The sequence below is a fragment of the Lissotriton helveticus genome, chromosome 1_1 (genome assembly GCF_964261635.1).
Source record: "Lissotriton helveticus chromosome 1_1, aLisHel1.1, whole genome shotgun sequence".
In the NCBI taxonomy this organism is placed as follows: Eukaryota; Metazoa; Chordata; class Amphibia; order Caudata; family Salamandridae; genus Lissotriton; species Lissotriton helveticus.
In genome coordinates, this window is record NC_136057.1 from 774,015,686 (window position 1) to 774,034,678 (window position 18,993).

At 48.0% G+C, this 18,993-nt stretch overlaps 1 protein-coding gene across 6 annotated transcripts in view; it reads left to right on the top strand.

The window, feature by feature from the left end:
• ASZ1 (ankyrin repeat, SAM and basic leucine zipper domain containing 1) overlaps positions 1–18,993 on the top strand; it is a 2,002,188-nt gene that overhangs the window by 1,880,188 nt on the left and 103,007 nt on the right. Inside the window, exon 13 of one of the 6 annotated variants that reach the window (XM_078674339.1) lies at positions 16,319–16,406. The exons of the other annotated variants lie outside the window; for them this stretch is intronic. Within the exon in view, the coding sequence (XP_078530465.1) occupies positions 16,319–16,384 (66 nt within the window). The 3' untranslated portion in view covers positions 16,385–16,406. The remainder of the gene's footprint in view (positions 1–16,318; positions 16,407–18,993) is intronic. 6 annotated transcript variants of the gene reach the window in all.

Consider the following 18,993-nt stretch of genomic DNA (forward strand, 5'->3'; position numbering starts at 1 on the left):
ACAAGCTTTTGCCCCGGCTGTTGATTTAATAGCCGCTGAAATCTCAGTAGCTTCTACTTCCCTTTCCAATTCGCCTATCCGGTTGTCTGATAGTTTGGGGACATTCATATTTATAAAATATTCCTGGATTTGCTCCTCCTCCACTAAATACTCAGTCGAGTATAGCTGGCGGAAATGGTCCACAAAGGTCTGTGAAATATTACTGCTATCGATTATTTCTTGACCAGTCCGAGGGTCCATCATTTTAGTTATAGTGGCTGACTCTTGTTTTTGCCTTGTGGAGTTTGCCAGGAATTTGCTAATAAACTGGCTTTCTTCATAGACCCTCTGTTGGAAAATTCGTGAGTTGCAAACCTCTTCTAAAAAAGTCCCTCAGCACTGTTTTTGCCTGTTCTTATAGATTTGGAAGAAGCTGAAGTTGGAGAGCGTATTCTCGATCCACTTCAGTTTGCAATTGAGCTATCTTAATCCTCCGGGTACTGGACTGGGCAACCGTATATGCTATTATCTGTCCACAGGCTGCTGCCTTGAACCCCCCCACACTGAAAAAGGGGTAGCCGTACTCTCATGAATCAAAAAATATTCCAGAATCCACTTTCTAAATCTCTGAACCCAGTCTTCATTTTGCATTAGGAGAAGATCCAGCTGCCACCTGGGACATTACCTACCTCTTTCCCCAAGCACCAAATCTATCCCATCATAGGCATGGTCTGAAAAAGGGTTACAGTCTATGCTGGCATCTTGAATCCAAAGGGATCTGGAGGTAAGAAAATAATCTATTCGAGATGCCGTCCGAAAACGGTGCGAGTAGCAGGTATAGAATTCTTTATCTGGATTAACTTCCCGCCATGGGTTCTCCAATTGATATTTTTGTATTTGTTTGAGTTGTTTTTTTATTTTTATTTGAAGTTTCTTTCCTTATATCCTGTATGGAGTTGAAGCCAAATACCACATGCCCGGGAGATCCTATCAAAAAATCGTTAATCTGAGTCAGGGGTACAATGTCATCTGAGACTGGACCATAATAATTTATAAAATTTAACGTTTTCCCTTGTAGCTTGGCTACTACCCACAGCCATCTCCCATGTATATCCCTGTGTACTTGTATAATTTCCCAGGGAAGTATACTCAAAGTAGATAGCTACTCCTCTAACCGCAAAACCTGCAGATGCAAAAAAAAACTTCGAAAAAACCTTAGATATAAAAAGATTTGGAGAATTAGATTTCAAGTGCGTCTCCTGTAAAAACTGAACTTGGGGATTTAAAGAAGATAACCATCTAATAAAAGCGCCATATTTCCTTTTGTTTAGTATTCCATTAGTATTGACTAACCCTTTTTGTGCATTACCTAAACTTTCAGAACCTTCTGCTCATGCTCTTTTTCCTTCTGTGCCACCCTTCCCACCACGAAAAAGAAATACCCACCCCTAGAAATGTGGGAAAGACCCTATGACCCACGCTATCCACATTTCACCCCTCCCATCTATCTTCCTGGGTGTCATGAAGTTACACCCTACGGGACCTTGCTATCCCCTGACCCTCCAACAGTATTGAAGAAAATAAGTCGATCTGCGTGCATGCCGGAGTCTGTATGCAAGATGGAAAGAGGGAAACCTCTTTATAATTTACCAAAAGGTTGATCTCAATAAGAACCAATGGCAACAAATACTCTTAAGCAGGATTGGCAGTTACCTATCAATAAATGCATTTCCTAACCCACCCAGCTTGTACCTCTGGGGGGCACCCTTAATATTACCATTACTACTGGTAATTCTCTGTATATTTCAGTATTCAAGCACTGGACCCTACTTCAAGATATGGGGGACCCCATTTTTTATTTACCGAAAGGTTAACTCTTAATTACCATTCACAGTTGCCTATCTGTAATATATTTCCTAACCAACCCAATAAATTTCTGTAGAGGGTACCCTTAATATTACCATTGCCACTGGTAGCAATGTATATATACCAGTATTCAGACGCTAGACCCTGGTGATATCTCCTTTAGCACACCCTGGGCCTCATCAAGGTCTGAAAACATAAAGAACTTTCCTTTGATTAAAACCCTCAGTTTAGACTGCTGAGCGATTGATGCCTGCGCGCCATGAGCTTTAAATAAATGCAACATTTTAACAAACGCTTTTCTCCTGCGTGCGGCAGCAGCAGTCATGTCGGAGAATATGCGACATTTATTCGTCTCGTTCACAAAAACCTGTCTGCTGGATAGCTTTTGTCAAGATCCTTTCCTTTATACGGAAGTCCGAAAATTTCAGCAAGATAGTTCTTGGTATCGTGGAGCTTAAAAAAGGTTGCGCAGGGACTCTGTGGGCTCTTGTAATGGTGAGATCACCCTCAAATTCAGGCAGGACATGCTGTTTGATATACGAGTTTACCCAAGCGAGGGGTTGGAAACCTTCTATCCCTTCCGGGACCCCAACAATCTGGAGGTTAGACCTCCGAGAGTGGTTTTCAAGCTCCTCCAGCTTATTCTCAAGATAGTTCTTCCTTTTAGCCACCTCTTTTGCCTCTCCCCATAGCCATATTCATTTGGTCTTCCAAAACAGATATTCTGCCTTCCGCTTCCTGCAATCTAATGGGAAATCCGGTCATCACTTCCTCGATTTTCCCCAGTCTCTGATGCAAAGCAGCGATTTCCATTTGCTGCGTTTTTTTCATTTTGTGGACCTCCTCCAAGATCAAATTCAGCATGTCCCTGATATCTACCTGAAAGACCCCTCTGGTCTCCATGTTCTGACAGGAATCACTTGGTGGGCCGTCTGGGCCGACACAGCTTCTGGCAGTGCTTGCCCTTGAGCTCAATTGGGGTTGAGGCTGAGATTGTAGCAGAGGCTGAGATGACATCAAGCTCACCAAGGTATCCATCACAATCCTTCTACCTTCATCTCCCACATCTCGAGCCTGGATGGAGTTAGGAGTCCGTTCTGGGAATCCTGCTAAAGTCAGCCCTTGCGGTGAAGCATTCGAAAATTTGGAAGCTGAGTTTACGGTTGGTATGGAGGACTGTGACAATTGTAGGATAGTTTTTTTTACAGACAACGGAAAATCCTTCGCTCCTTTTCCACCTTTCCTTGGGCCATCCTGTACTGGGCTATTTTTGTGTGCTGTTTTGTGCACTGGACTGTCTTGTGGAGACATTGTTGATGCGACGGCAGCTTCAATCGGCTCCGGTGTGGCACATGCCTGATCACCAACTAATTCAGGCAACCCCTCGCCTTGAGGAGAAACAGTGATGGAAGGGGACTCATACTCAGAGCTCTCGGGGTGCTGTTAAGATCAGGGGAGCTGGAATTATTTCCCTTAAACTTTTCCTTATTGACTCGGAGGGCCGCCTTTTTTGTCCGGGCCTGGAGTGCTTTAGCTTTAAGGCAAGCTGCAGTCTCTGCTTTATTTGATTTAACAGCAGTACTAACATCCTTCTGGGGTTTGCCCATTATTACACCTGTTTTTTTTTCTTTTAGCTGTATTTTGCTTTGTGGCTTTATTGATTTGTTGCATTGGTTTCCTTTATTCCTCTCTTATACTTCATGACAGCATCTCCTCCTCATCGAGTCCAAAATCTCAGTTTTAATACTTTCTCCTATTACTTTCTCCTTATATTCACTTCTTGTCTTGGTATCACTAATGCCGCTGAAATTGCGAGAACTTTAAATTCCTGCAAGTACTTCGTCTATCACTCTCTCCTTATATTCACTTCGCATTCAAAAAAAGGAGTGAGGCTGATGTTTTAATCATCTCCGACATTGAAACTTCGCGGCATCCCCCTGCAGCAATCCCAGCTGATATTTGGAACAGCACTCGCCTCCTCCTCACCTCCTCGGGCGCCGACCGCGTCAACCAGCTTCCCAGGTGGCCGCCGGCAAGCTCACAAATGCCCTACGTACAGACCCCCGGAAAGCATCACTTAATGCTCTGTACTCCGCTCCAAACACCGCTCAATCTTGATGCCGGGATGCAAGAGCCCTCCGAGAGCCCCGGCAAAGCCAACAAAGTCAGCAGGAATCACTTGAGGCGCCGACCAGCAACACACCAGGTAAGATTCGCCATGTTGGGGGTGGGGCGGCGATCACCTACGGCTATCGGAGGCGTGGTTCTCCATCCCTCCCTGCTGTGCCTTTTTCTGGGGGGGGGGGGATGAACACTTGACTTTTTATCTTATTTCAGCCTCCTATAATAGTAATTTTTGGTATGTGTCACAATATATGTGTTGTACTGTTTTGATAAACGAGTCAGCATTCTGCAAAAAATATAGTTTGTGACTACCTGCGCTTCTTAGCATGAGCCACCTTTGAAGGGTTGATTACTCTTTGATTCACCTCTTCACTGAATATGTTGTGAAGCCAATAAATACTGTGGATTATAAATATAGTATAGGACTGATCATACTCCACTAGGTGTGGCTCTAGAACACACGGTCATGAAATAAGACTTTCAGGACCTAGATATAACACATTAGTCGCATACATTGATACATTCATTGAATAACTTTCCAGTATGCATTTTAGGATGGACAACTAGGCTGTGTTTTACCAGCAAGTTGGAAATTAGGTGGACTAGAATAGTTTAAGTTCAGTATCCGTGTTACTAATGTGTGCTTGCAGGGAGGAATAACGGGACGCCAAAACTGTTGTTTTCATAGTTCAACATTAAAGTGTTAAGCCAATATGCCACTGTTATTTAGGTTTATGAACAATGCACATTAAATCTAATTTAATTTGTAGATTAAAAGAAACAGAATTATTTGGTCTTATTTGTACCTTTCACCCATGTTCAATGTGTTATTTGTGGCTCACCATTATCTCTCTGCACTTAACATCCCCGGTATTTTGTGAATTGACGTGTGTAGGACATTGGTTTTTATCAGTGACAGTCGCATTGGTTGTGTTTCTTTGGTTAGTGGTCGTAGCTGTACTCTGCATAGCATGATGTGCACTTTCTCAGCCCTATTCTCTTATGCTTCTCGTGAAGTAGGTGGTGTACGATTCCTTCAGAAAATATAGTAAATTGATTGTGTTCTTATTGTTCACAACATGTAGTTTCTGGAGTTAACCATTTTTCTTGTTGAGTCATGCAATGTATTTGGTGCAAGACGACAATCGCTCTTTCTAGTTTTTCTTCTTGACATAATTCCTAGGTGCAGCTTTGTATCCTCAGTACCAAACCATATTTACTAGGAGGACTTGCGCACAATCCTTGTCTTTCCTTACATCTGTGTGACGTCTTTCATCTCTGGATCGCCGAGTATAATAATATAAATATGATGCCAGGTGGTGGGAGGGGGGAAGGCTTCCCTACTCAGGAACCACCACTGTCCCTTGCAGAGAGACAACTTGAGACCCGACTAGCTTTGATAGATTTGGAACAGAGGAAATTGAAATTGGCTGAAACGTGGGAGACGGGGAGGCGATAAATAAAGAAATGGTGGCAGTGAAAATGATGAAGAGATTGAGATGTCCCGGGGTGGTGGATTTTACCACAAACTACCCAAGGGTATGGTACCCAGGAACATAGAGATTGTAACACTGACAAATGGTTGACTGCATTTGAAAGGAACTTTTAGATGGGGGGAGTCCACCCGTAGCATTTGGGGTTCACTCTTGTGGCAACTGATTCCAGTGGAGACAAAGGTCTATACTCAAATGAGACCATGTTTAGTTGAGAAATTTGGTTTAACCCCAGAGCAGTACAGGGTGAAGTTCAGAGACACACAAAAAGTGAGCCCAAAGTCCTGGTTAGACTTTTTAGACATCTCACAGAAATCATTGGAGGGCTGGATTGTTGGTAACAATGTTGACATATGAGGGATTGTATAATTTGTTTATGCAAGAACACATTTTGACTCATTGTGCTGAAGAGAAGTATGTACTATGTGTATGTAGTGGACTCAAAGCCGTCTAACTCTAGAGTCCTAGTCAAGGGAGCTGATGAGCGTGTGAGAACCCAGGTTTCCATACAAAACCAGGGGGGTGACCAAAGAAAGGTCCTTCCCAAGGGGAAATCCCAGGGAGAAGAAGGTCAAAAATAGATGGAGTCCTCCAAAGACTCACAAAAACCTGAACAAGGGAGGGGGCCCGAGCCAATCCAAATTCAAAGGGAGGGAAATAGGGAAAGAATGGTAGGTTCTTTGATTTCATCAAAGGTGGGTAAATGCTTTAACTGTAATTAGCCAGGGCACAAAAAGGGAGATGCTGTCTGTGCCAAGAAGCACCCCACTACGGGGCCATCCCCAGGGATTGTGGGGGTGGAGAGTGGTGCTAAGGAAAGGGTTAGGTAGGTTGTGGAAGCAACCTTTCTGTCCCTGGGTGGGCTGCCTTACATCCAAATATGGAGAAGTACAGGCAATGGCCTAAAGTTAATGGGGGTGAGGTGGAGGCTGTCCGACACACAGGAGCTAGTTTAACTGTGGTCATGGGCAAGCTGGTGCTGCAGGAGATGTTAATACCTGGTGAGTTTTACCAGGTGACCTATGCAGATAGCACTACCAAACTCCATCCTATGGCTGTGGTGGATATGGAATGGGGAGGTGGGACAGGCTCTATAATGGTAGCTGTCTCTCCTGTGCTCCCAGTTCAGAGTTTACTAGGCAATGATCTCAATGCATTTGAGTGGTCAGCGGTGGAGAGAGGTCTCCATATGAGAATATTGGAGCTCCCTGAATGGTTAAGTGCTGTGACTAGGTCACAGACTGTCCTGAATGGAAAGGCTGGCCACTTGGACCTTGAACAAAGGGCCAAGCATCCAAGGACAAGGGAACTGGACCTGGTGAGCCAGCTCAGAGTACTCCAGAGATGCAGGAGGAATTTAATCCTGATGGGGAAGATCTGGCTTCTGAGGGAGGGACTCCATCCCTACCAGAGCTGTCATTTGGCAGAACTGACAGGAGCAGGTGGACCCTCCATGGAGGTGTTTAGTAAGGGACAGGGAGACTTTCCCATCCTTGAGAGCTTGAGACGGATTGCCTCTAAGCAGGGAGTTTCACATAATCTACTGGGAGGATTGACTTCTTTATTCTGAGGCCAGAAACCTCATGAAGGGGGCCGCCAGGAGGTTGGTGGTGCCCTAGAAGTACAGAGAGTTTATCTTGACCTTGGGTCGTGATATCCCCTCGGCAGGACATTTGTAACAGATACAGATAAAGACATAGAAACGGTTGGTGAACCATTTGTACTGGCCCCAGGTGCCTGCCAGTGTTTGGGGTTCCCTTTATATGGGTGGGGATGGACATTGTTGACCCCCTGACCATCCTACAGCATCTGGTAATTAGTATAGCTTGGTGGTAGTGGGCCATGCCACCAGGTACCCGGAGGCAATCCCTCTTAAAACCATAGATGCTCCTGCAGTGGTTAGAGAAATGCTTGGTGTGTTCACCAGAGTGGGTTTTCTGAAAGAGGTGGTTTCAGATAGGGGCACAATCTTTCTGTCCAGCTATCTTTCTGCGATGTGGGAGGAGTGTGGTGACAACTATAACTTTACCACCCCCTATCACCCCAGACAAATGGTCTGGTGGAGTGGTTCAACAAGACCATGAAGGGCATGATCACTGGGTTGTCGGAGAAACTCAGGAGGAGAAGGGATGTTCTCCTCCCATGCCTACTGTTTGCATACAAGGAGTTTCCACAGAAAGGGGTTGGTTTCAGTTCCGTTGAGTTGTTGTGTGGACACCCTGTGAGATGGCCATTGTACCTGCTAAGAGAGCTTTTGGAGATGCCTCTCAAAGAAACAAAGGGCAATGTGCTTGATTATGTGCTAGGCCCGAGATCCAGAATGTCAGAGTACATGTACAAGGCAAGCAGAAAACTGGAGGTTAGCCCGGAGCTCAAGAAGCACTGGTATGATCGGGAGGCTACTCTGCCTGAGTAACCTCCAGGACAGTTGGTGTGGGTGTTGGAGCCTGTGGCTCCCAGGGCCCTCTGTGACTAATGAAGTGGGCACTATCCAGTCTTAGAAAAGAAGGATGAGGTTACCTACATGGTCGACCTTGATACCCCAAGGACCCTCATTGGGTTTTGCATGTAAACAGATTGCAACCTCACCATGAGAGGGAAGACATGACCATGTTACTGGTCACTGATGAGGGAGTGGAGAGGAGACTAGGCCATTGTCTGACCTCCTCTCCAACGATATGCAAGATGGGTCAGTGGGTGGGGTTGTACTCTCTCCCAAATTGACAGACCAGCAGCATGGAGACCGCAAGCAGGTGCTGGAGCAGTTTGCTGCCTGTTTTCCTTGAACCCAGGCATCAGGGAGTGGTGTGTGCACCACATTGACACTGGTGACAGCTCACCTGTAAAACATAAAGTGTAGAGATTGTCTGACCATGTCAGAGCCAGCATTGAGGCAAATGTACCGAAGATGCTGGAGTCGGGGGGAATTGAACATACTGACAGTCCATGGGCCAGCCCAGTGGTGCTGGTGCCCAAATCTAATCCTCAGGGGAGACCAAAAGAGTTAGGTTCTATGTGGACTACAGAGGACGGAATGCAGGCACAAAGACTGATGCTTACCCTATGCTTAGAGCTGATGAGCTCATTGACAGGTTAGGAGCTGCTAAGTATCTGAGTACATTTGACTTGACTTCAGGCTACTGGCAGATTGCCATCACAGATTGAGCAAAGGTCAGCATTCTCCACACTAGAGGGACATTAACAGTTCAAGTAATGCCCTTTGGCTTAAGGAATGCACCTGCCACCTTCCATAGGTTGGTGAACAGTGTCTTGTCACGGTTGGAGCAGTTCAGTGCAGCCTATCTGGATGATATAGCTGTATACGGTTCTACCTGGGGCGATCTCTTAAGCCACCTGAAGGAAGTGCTTATGGCTATGTAGCAGGCAGGCCAGACTATGAAGGCAAGTAAGTGCCAAATAAGGCAGAGTTCTGTTGTGTACATGGGCCACCTGGTAGGTGGTGGTCATTTACAGCCTCTCCAGTCAAAGATTCAAAGTATTTTGGATTGGACAGCTCCTGTTACCTAGACAGGGCATTCCTTGGACTGACTGAGTGTTATAGAAGGTTTGTTAAAAATCATGGGACCATTGTGGGGCCCCTAGCAGAACTGATTTCTAAGGAGCCCCCAAGAAGGTGTATTAGACCCCAGAGTGTCAGAAGGCTTTTAACACTTTGAAAGCTGCTGTGTATTCAGCACCAGTGCTGGCAGGCCCTGACTACACAGAGAAATCTGTGGTTCAGACTGATGCTTCAGAACAAGGAATTGGGGCAGTGTTGTCACAGTTAAATGAATAAGGCCTTGATAAGCCAGTTGCCTTTATAAGCAGGTGACTTCTTCCCAGAGAGCAGAGGTGGAGTGTTATTGAGAGAGAGAGGCTTTTGCTGTGGCATTGTCCGTGAAAAAGTTCAGACAGTATTTGTTTGGGACTCACTTTTGTGTTCAAACTAACAGGCCTATTAGATGGCTCATGCAAATGAGCGGGAAGAATTCTAACCTTGTTAGGTGGTCCATTTCCCTACAGGGAAAGGACTTTACAGTGGAACACAGTTCTATGGTTGCCCATGCCAATGCTTATGGAATTTACAGTTTTTTCCACTTAGCCAATAAGGACTACGAGGGTGTAGATTGGTAACCCATTCCTTTCGCTTGGGGGAGGGGCTATGTTGCAAAGTCATCCTGTGTCCAGGTCGCCCCTATTTTTCTTGGCTGACTGGTACTGGCAGTAACTGACTCTGACTGTCCCTGGGCTCTGCCTAACCAGGGACAGTATTATGCTCAAAACACGGTTATAATACAGTGAACACACCTGCATATGCTAGGGTACATTATGGGTTAGGGTACCCCAGTGATTGGCATGACCTCCCCTATTAAGCCCTAGTAAATAATAGAGCAGAGGGATCAAAACTACCTTTAAGTCTCTAGTATATAATAGCGGCCAGCAGCCCTTTCTGCATTTGCATGTGTGCACTGCTGAGGCCTGAGGTCAGTTTAGAAACAGCCATGTATTGCAGAACTACTTTTAAAATGTAAATTGTGGCCAAACTCGACTTTGGTGTTTGACGCACCTAAAAATTATTAAACTGCAATATTCTGGCATATTAGGTACCCCCAGGGTCTCCCCTACGTGTCCAAGTGGTTGGGGGCTATGTAATTATAAGGAGGACCCTTATAAAATAGGTTGTATATGCCCTGGGGATAGTGAAATTGTACATTTCACTTCCCTCATTGTAGTAAAGTGCTTCCCAAAATCGACGTCACCTCCCAATATAACAGGTTTTAATGTCTGTATGTACTGTTGCAAATAAATGTCTGTGACAGATCCTCACCAAATGTGTCTACGGTGCTTGGGATCAAGCCACAACTCTTAAGGCCTGCCGTCTCTGTGCATTGATGAACTCGAAGTCAAAGCCAAAGGCGCGCCTAAGGCAAGCCCATCTGCGCCCGTTCGCTTCTGGACTACAACCAGAGCCTTTGCCCATGGACCCCGCGAACGCCACGACGCCCGACACCGCTACGATGCCAGAACCCTCCACACACTCAACACCGGACCGTCAGACACCTGCTTCCTGGCCGCCCGAAGCGCACCCACGGAGCTTTCACCTGCTGGAACTGCAGCTTTACAAGCATCCGCCCCACCCTGCTGCCGACCAGGAAAGAACCCAACCACCTCAGATGCATCCTTCTCAATACCCCCTCCGCCCGCAAACACGTTGTTGAACTCTGGGACCTACTCGACTCAACCTCCCCAGACGTCGCCTTCCTGACAGAGACCTGGCTGAACGCCGCCTCGGCACCCGACATATCCATAGCCGTCACGTAAGGCTACCAGATCACCCGCAGGGACCGCACCAATGGAGCAGGAGGAGGAATGGCCATCATCCACAGGAACACTCTCAGAATCTCGTCCAACACCAACGACACCCTCAGCACCGCCGAACACCTGCACTTCCAGATCCACACCGACCCCAACACCACCCTCAGAGGAACCCTCATCTACAGACCCCCGGACCCCGACCACAGTTCAGCGACTCCATCGCCGACTTCGTCAGCACACACGCCTTCGCCTCCATGGACTACATCCTCCTCGGGGACCTGAACTTCCATCTCGAGAACAACGACACCAACTCCACCACCCTGATCGACAACCTAGCCAACTTCGGACTCAGACAACTCGTCACAACACCCACCCACTCCGCCGGTCACACGCTTGACCCCATCTTCTCCGCAAGCCCCCACGTCTCCCTCAAGCACACCACTGAACTCCACTGGACCGACCATCGCTGCATCCACTTCACCTTCAAGAAACCAACCACGCACTACTGCACCGAACAGATGCCTCGCCGCTGCTGGAGCAAAGTCATCGAAGACCGGCTAGCCACCACCCTCGCCCAGAGCCCACCCGCCGACCCCACTGACCCCGACACCACCGCCCGCAACCTCAGACAGTGGATCAACGACTGCGCCAACACCCTCGCCCCAATCAAGAAACCCTCCAACAGTCACACCAACAAGAAAGCCAGCTGGTTCACTGAAGACCTCCGGGCCTCCAAGCAAACTTGCCAAAAGCTGGAGAAGATCCGGCTCCATGAACGAACACCGGACAGGCACGCAGCCCACAAGAACGCCACCCGCAGACACCAACATCATCAGATCCGCCAAAAGGGCCTCCTTCAAAGACTGCCTAGACAACAACGCGCACAACAGCAAAGACCTCTTCAACATCATGAAGGAACTCTCCAACACCGACGTCCCACCCTCGCAAGACCTGTGCGACTCGCTGACCACCTTCTTCCACCGCAAGATCGCCGACATCCACGACAGCTTCAACACCACGACCACCACTGAGACCTCCGCCCCACGACCACCATCCGCACCAACCGCCTGCTCTTCTGGACCAACATCAACGACGACTACACCATCAAGATCATGAACACCATCCACCCCTGATCTCCGTCAGACCCTTGCACACACCTTATCTTCAACAAAGCCAGCACATCCATCACACCCCATCTCCGGAAAGTCATCAACACCTCCTTCGAGGCAGCAACCTTCCTGGAGAGCTGGAAGCACGCCGAGATCCATGCCTTACTCAAACAACCCATTGCGGACCCCAAGGACCTCAAGAACTTACGGCCCTTCTCCCTTCTCCCTGCTCCCGTTCCCGGCAAAGGTCATCGAGAAGACCATCAACGAACAACTGACCTGCTACCTCGAGGAGAACAACATCCTGGACCCTTCCCAGTCCGGGTTCCGCAGGAACCACAGCACAGAGACTCCCCTCATCGCCGCCACCAATGACATCAAGTCCCTGCTGGACAACGGAGAAACGGCGGCCCTCATTCTCCTGGACCTGTCAGCCGCCTTTGACACAGTCGGCCACCACACACTACGAACACACCTCCACAACTCTGGGATCCAAGAGAAGTCCCTGGACTGGACCACCTCCTTCCTCTCCGGCAGAACACAGAGTGTCCGCCTTCCTCCTTCTGCTCCGAAGCCACTGTGATCATCTGCGGTGTACCCCAGGGCTCATCCCAACTCTGTTTAACTTCTACGTGGCACCGCTCGCCCACGTCGCCCGTCGGCACGACCTCAACATCATCTCCTGTGCCTCTGTTTAGATTACTTTTTTCCCTATCAGTAGTGAGAGGAGTAGGAGATGAGTGTCAGATGGCTGGGCTCATAACGTGGCAATTGCTAAATCCTCATAACTGTCTCTCAAATGCACGAGGAGAATAAAATATTTAGGTGAAATTGAGGACATCCTCTGATCTTGTACTGCTAGGCTTGACAGTGGGAGAGCAGCAGACCAGCCTATCAGATATCCTTTTTCCACCCTCCTACCTCCATATCTGCAACAACTAATGCCCCCGTTGGCCAGCCTCGGATGCTGTGATTCACATAGTAAAACTCAAACTGCAGAGCAGTCTTGGTCGAGAGTCCTGTCAGAGGTTAAGTTTCTCCTAAAAAGTCCTAGTAATTCTTTCTTCTCTTTATCTTGCTGTGTTATCAGAGCTTTTTATACTTTATTCATCCCTCCTCATTTCGGCTATTCCCATCCCTGCATCAATGAGGTTTCACAGGAGAAGGGGCCTCTAATTGTCTTTCTTGCCTCTAGTTTTTGAGGATGTATCAGCATCCCTTCCCAGGATGGAGGTGTCCTGGCTCCCAAAAACTGCCCCCTTTTTCCTTTTTTAGCCTTAGCTGCAATGGTAGTGTTGGCATTCAAAGAACCCTCTGACTCTTGCTCGTTATGCCTTCAAGCAGATCCTGTCCTGCAGTAGTTCCTTTCATCATAATACAAGTGAGTGGTTGGAATGATGGTGAAAAAGCATTGACGCAATTGTATTATTTAGTGAGAAAACCAGGCCCAAACCTCTAACCATTTTGAGCAATGTACCAATCTGAAAATGGAAGAATGATTGTGAAAATGTCTTCAGCTAGCAAAAAAGGCATCTCCACGATACTTGATTTAGTGCTAAGTAATTGCAAGTGGCTGAGATTAATTCAAGCATTCCATCCATCACTGTTTTCTTTAATTCAGTGTCACACCCTAAAATTGCAGAGATGCATAGATATGGGTCCTGTGTTCAGTTTGCTACTTCAACCTAGCGGCGCACGACTGAAGAGTCACAACTACTCAAAGCTGGTCTTAGTTCTCATAGGACCTGGCTTGGCAGCTCAGGATGGACTGTTCTTATTGGAGCAAGACCAAGACTGATTGGACTATGGCTGGGTATAACCTGAGGAGACATGGAAGCAAAGAAAATGGACTAGGATACAGCCTGAGGAATTACCAGTGAAGGAGATTAAATCAAGAATTCCACCCATCTTTTTTTTTTACCTCAGGGTGACGGATACGCCCATACGTAGGTCCTGTGCTTAGTGTGCCACTTGAATCAACAGTCATCTGATTAAGAGAACCAACTAGGGTTAAACCGATCTAGGGTTCCTTGTGTTCCAGTTCATAGGCAGTTAGGGCTGAACCTTTCCTTTTGGTGCAGGACTCAGATGATTTGCATATAGCGTAGTCTAATCTAAGGTACCATGGTGGTCAGAAAAACAATGGACTAGGATGCAGCCCAGAGTAATTACCAGTGGCCGAGATGAATTTAAGCATTTTACACATCACTTTTTTTGTTTACTTAATTGCGATCAAACAAAAAAGGCCCTTGGTCTGAAGCACACTACAGATGATATTTTTTTTTACAATATGCCCTCTCTATTCTATATTCAGGGCAGGATTGGTTCTAGTATCAATCTAGGAATACGTGTGTGTTTGTCTGTGTGTAAGCAACCTACATGAGGTGCTTCCTATCCCTTATTTATGTAGATTCACTTTTTTTCCCTTTGGTACAGGACCTGTTACTTTCTTTTAAACATATCACACACACTGGGAGTAATCCTAGATGATTGTAGAATAGGGGGACCCTGTATTGTTAAAAGTACCTAAGTAGTGTGTGTCAGAGCAAGGGCCTTTTTGACAATTTGAGTGAAGTGCACACTTGGTATGCGTTCCCTCCTGAGCTCCTCCTTGTGGATCGAATACTTAATTGCAATGCCAATTGGTTTAGTACAGCACAGCCCAGAAGAATGATCTAATAGGCATGGGTCAGGAGTAATTGATTATCAGAAAGATGGTGACTTAAATGAGGTAAATGGTGAGAGAGTTAGAGAGGAAATATGTCTGGATAGGCATGACACTGAAATGAAGGTGAGGAAACAAATGTATAAATGACACGCACAATTGCTAACAAGATAATCAGGCAAATTCTATGAAAAGAGAGCTATTGTGGGAAATAGCAGCTACAACAACAACACAGTATCACTTTAAGAAACTCAAACAAATGGTGAATGTTTTCATGATCCCCAAATTGATCTTCTGGAAATAAACATTCAAATTTAAAAGTAGGGAGATACAAAATGTGTCTTTTGAATGGGACAAAAGATTTACCTGTAAGACATAATGTTTTGCTGTCAACTCCTTAAAGGTTTTAGAATTCTGTAATAGAAAAAAAACATGGGTACCACATATGGTCACACAGATTAATGTGATCATTTGCTGTGTCACTTGCCTATGGTAAGTGCTGGTTACTAGCTTATGGTGGTCCTGAATGCAAGAAACAATAGGACAACTAAAGTTAGCACATAAGGTACTTTTAGTCTGGCAGAGTGTAATCTGAGAAAATACTAAATAAAAGGTAGGAGTCAACCAATAGTTTGGGAGGAAAGATCCAGACAAGTCAACTGTACAATGTAGGAAAAAAGCAGCAAAAGACAAAGGTAAAAAGGTGCACAGGACTCTACCAGCCTAGGACAGATGGACCCTTAACCTATCCATCAGAAACATATACGGAACCAATGGACAGAATGTGGAGGCCTGTGTCTTAGTACCAGGGGAGAACTACCCTTATAATTAATTACTCAACTCTCCCAGCATTCCCCATTGTCTGGACCAATCCTAACATAGAAAAATAAAACTGGTATGGGTGTGAATGCTTGATCTGGTACAGACTTATATTAAAAGATTCCTCGCCTTAGAATTATCCCCAGGCATCAGACTGGATGTGGAATTTTTTTATGAGCAGTACCTCTGCTCACCGGTAGGTGGCATTATTTGGCTCCTCATGGCGTCGTCCGCTTCAGATGTGAAATCTGCTGTGCCTATATAGGCACCACTCAGGCACTCTGATGTCCGTTCTTTTGTTTCCATGACAGGCATCGCAGACCTGGAAAGAGCTACCCCGGTCTATTTTTTTCCGATGTTTTGGCGAATTCTTTTGAGGTTTTACATCCTGGTGTGCAGAGATGTCCTCCAAGAAGGCAGACTTCAAGCCCTGCATAAAGAACAATTGATGGACAGAATATTGAACAATGTCAAACATTCACCCCAGTACGAAGATTTGGGCCAAAATCCATTGTTTTTGTTACTCCTTGTGCCATTCCAGTTTAAACTCGGCCATATGCAAACCAGTGATCCCGATGGGAACAGTCCAGCCCGAACTACCAAGCCAGGTCCTCCCTGGACTTGAAACCAGCATCCTAGGACAGTTTCGGGGCCTCACCCCATATCAGCCTAACTAGCTTGACTCCAGTGGCATTGAGAACACGGGACCCGCGCCCCTTTCACCCTCTGTACAGACACTGATTACCCAACAGGAGGAAGACTATAACCTTGTCTCTTTCAAAACCACTCAAGACTCCCTTATATTATAAAGAATTAATGTTTGATTACTTTAAAGCATTTCGGACTCCTACTCACGGTGAGTTCCTATGAGAAGCCACCTCTCCCACTACTGCAATTATTGTCACTAATGGACATAATCCAACAATAGTGCATTTCTTCCCCTCCAGGCAAAGCTCAGCTCCTCATACAAGGATGATTATGCAACACCAGGAAATCTGACCTATTTACGCTAAGAAGAGCACAGTTCACCCGTGGGTAAGCATATCCTCCTAGCTCTTGTAATCCTGTAAACACTACCTGAACAAATCTAAATATCACTGAGGCCTCCTCTAATACTGCGCTATTGTTAGGCCCCAGGTAAACTCTGTCCTGATGAGACCCTCACACTACAAGTAGGGTCGAAACGTCGACAACACCAAAAAGATAGTTCAAATAGTGAAGCACCAGAGAACAATCTGCTTGATCTTCCCTTGCATTGAAAACTGAACAATTGGGCATCCTTACAAATACCAATAACCTTGTTTCACTGAAAGCCACCTTGTCATACATGTCTAGAAATTTGGTTATGGTTTATTACTCTCCTTTCCTCTTCTCAAGAAGATCACTCACAAAATCTAAAGCATTGTAACAAAGAAACCTATTTGGAATCAAAAAAGTAAATCCGAGGGGCGTGGCCAAGATGGCGCCTGAGAGGACGTCTGAACGAGTGGTTCCTCGTCCTGGTCCCCCTTAGCGCCCCTTAAATAGCCTCCTGAGCCCCCCGATGACCATATGCTTACCCTGGGGAGATGGGGCGTCCCGCGGCCGTCCCAGCGAGACCGGGCTCCCGCTCTGGGGTCTTCCGGAGCCGCTGCTTCCTGCAAGGAGCCCAGCCGCGAGGCAAAGTGAAAATGGCGGCCGGGCCGACCTGTTGAGCGTGGCCGGTCAAGCCGCTGGCACCGCAGCGGGTACCCGCTCGTCTCCGTGTCCCGGGCTGCCACCACCCGCGGTGCCGGGAGCGGGGACGAACATCGACACAGCAGAGCGAAGGCGAGTGCCGAGCTCATAGGCGGTGTGTGGAGAGCCGGCCAGGTGGAACTGCACTCGAGACCCCGGCTTTGGGCCTAACACAGGGCCCGGGCGGGGCGCACCGACTGCACCCGGGTCAGCGGAGGCCGGCTCAACCGCGGATTGGGCAGTGGACAGGCAAAGACAAGCTGGCTGCACCCCAGAGGGCCCCCCAAGAGGTGAGGAGGGCGGCGCTGCGCCTGAGAGCGTGATGTAAAGCTCGGGGGCGCCAATCGAGCCCCCGGCATGAGGCCTAGTGCGGCCTATCTGGTGCCCTTTTTCCACCCCTGGGAGGGATGACGGCGAAGTGCTGGGAGGACCCTGGGAACCAGCGCGGGGGTGCCAGCACGGCTGGGAGCCGAGGGCCTACACTGCAACGTGGAGGGTGGAGGGCCCGCTGCCTAAGAGCTTTGCCCAAAAAAGCCGAACAGCGCACGTGCGGGGCCCAGAGGGGCCGACCGGTGGGGGCCCGTAGCGCCTGGACACTGCAGTACTGAGGGCGAACCTACACAGGGACCAAGGCGGATCGTAGTGCCACACAGACAGCTCGCCACTTGTCCACAGCGGCCATTGAGGGGCCACATGCTCTGCATTGGACCATTTGGAGATCCACGAGGGTCCACAGCTCCTTGGGGGCCAGCTGTCCTGCCACGGCGCGGAGCTCGGGGACTGCGTGGAGGGTGACTCATAGCAGCACCATCACCGACATGCTGGCCAAAAGCACCCCCAAAGGGGGAAGAGCCCAGAGTCGACGGCGCCGGCTGGGAACACTAATGTACAAGACAATGACGGGGCCCCCATTACCAAAGCTTTTCTGGAGTCGCTATTCAACTCCCTAAGAGAGGATTTTCAAACCCTCAAGCAAGATATGGCAGGAGAGCACAGAGAACTGCGCCGGGATGTCGATGGCCTTGGGGAACGCGTGGTAGCAATGGAAGACGCGGATTGCACCAGGAGCGAGGAAGTTGAATTCCTACAATCAAGAAATGATCCGTCTCCACGAGCAACAGACCGATCTCCAGGCACTCGCAGAGGATCTTGAGAATCGCTCCCGACGCAACAACATACGGGTCCGGGGTGCGCAATCCAAAGCCGAAGGAGACAACATCACCGCCTACTTGCATCGGTCGTTTCGGGAGATCCTGGGAGAGCCCGAGGACTTTGAGATCTGTATAGACCGGGCACACAGAGTAGGCCTGGCGCGCCAGGCACCGGCCCCACCACCGGACATTTTGGCCTTCCTACCTGACTACTCCCTGAAGGAGCGCATTCTAAGTGCGGCGTGCCAGAAGCAACCCCTCACATTCCAGACCTACTCGGTGGGGTTGTTTCAGGATCTAACGGCAATCACTCTACAAAAAAGGAAGGCCAATGTTCCTGCGGAGCAATGGGATCCCGTATTCCTGGGGTCATCCCTTCAGACTTATCTTCAAATGGAAGGGAGCCCTACATCAACTTCGGTCCCTGCGAGAAACATGTAACCTGCTGGGTATCGACCTCGAGGAGGAGTCAGTGGAGGAAGGCACCCCATGCACTCATCTCAACTGAAACCACCCCGGCCTCCCAAAGATGGTTGGCAACAGGTGCGACGCCGAAGCACATCTAAAAGCAGACTTAAGCCAGACCCCGTGATCATGGCGCAGGAGCAAGCAGCAGCGATACAGGAAGTCGCCAAGGATACCACAGAGGGACCTTGATGAAACAAATGTGGGGGGACTCACTTTTGCACTGCCAATACATGGGGCGGGACGGGGGGGCCAATGAGGTCCACTCCCACACACGGTAAAGGTTCCAC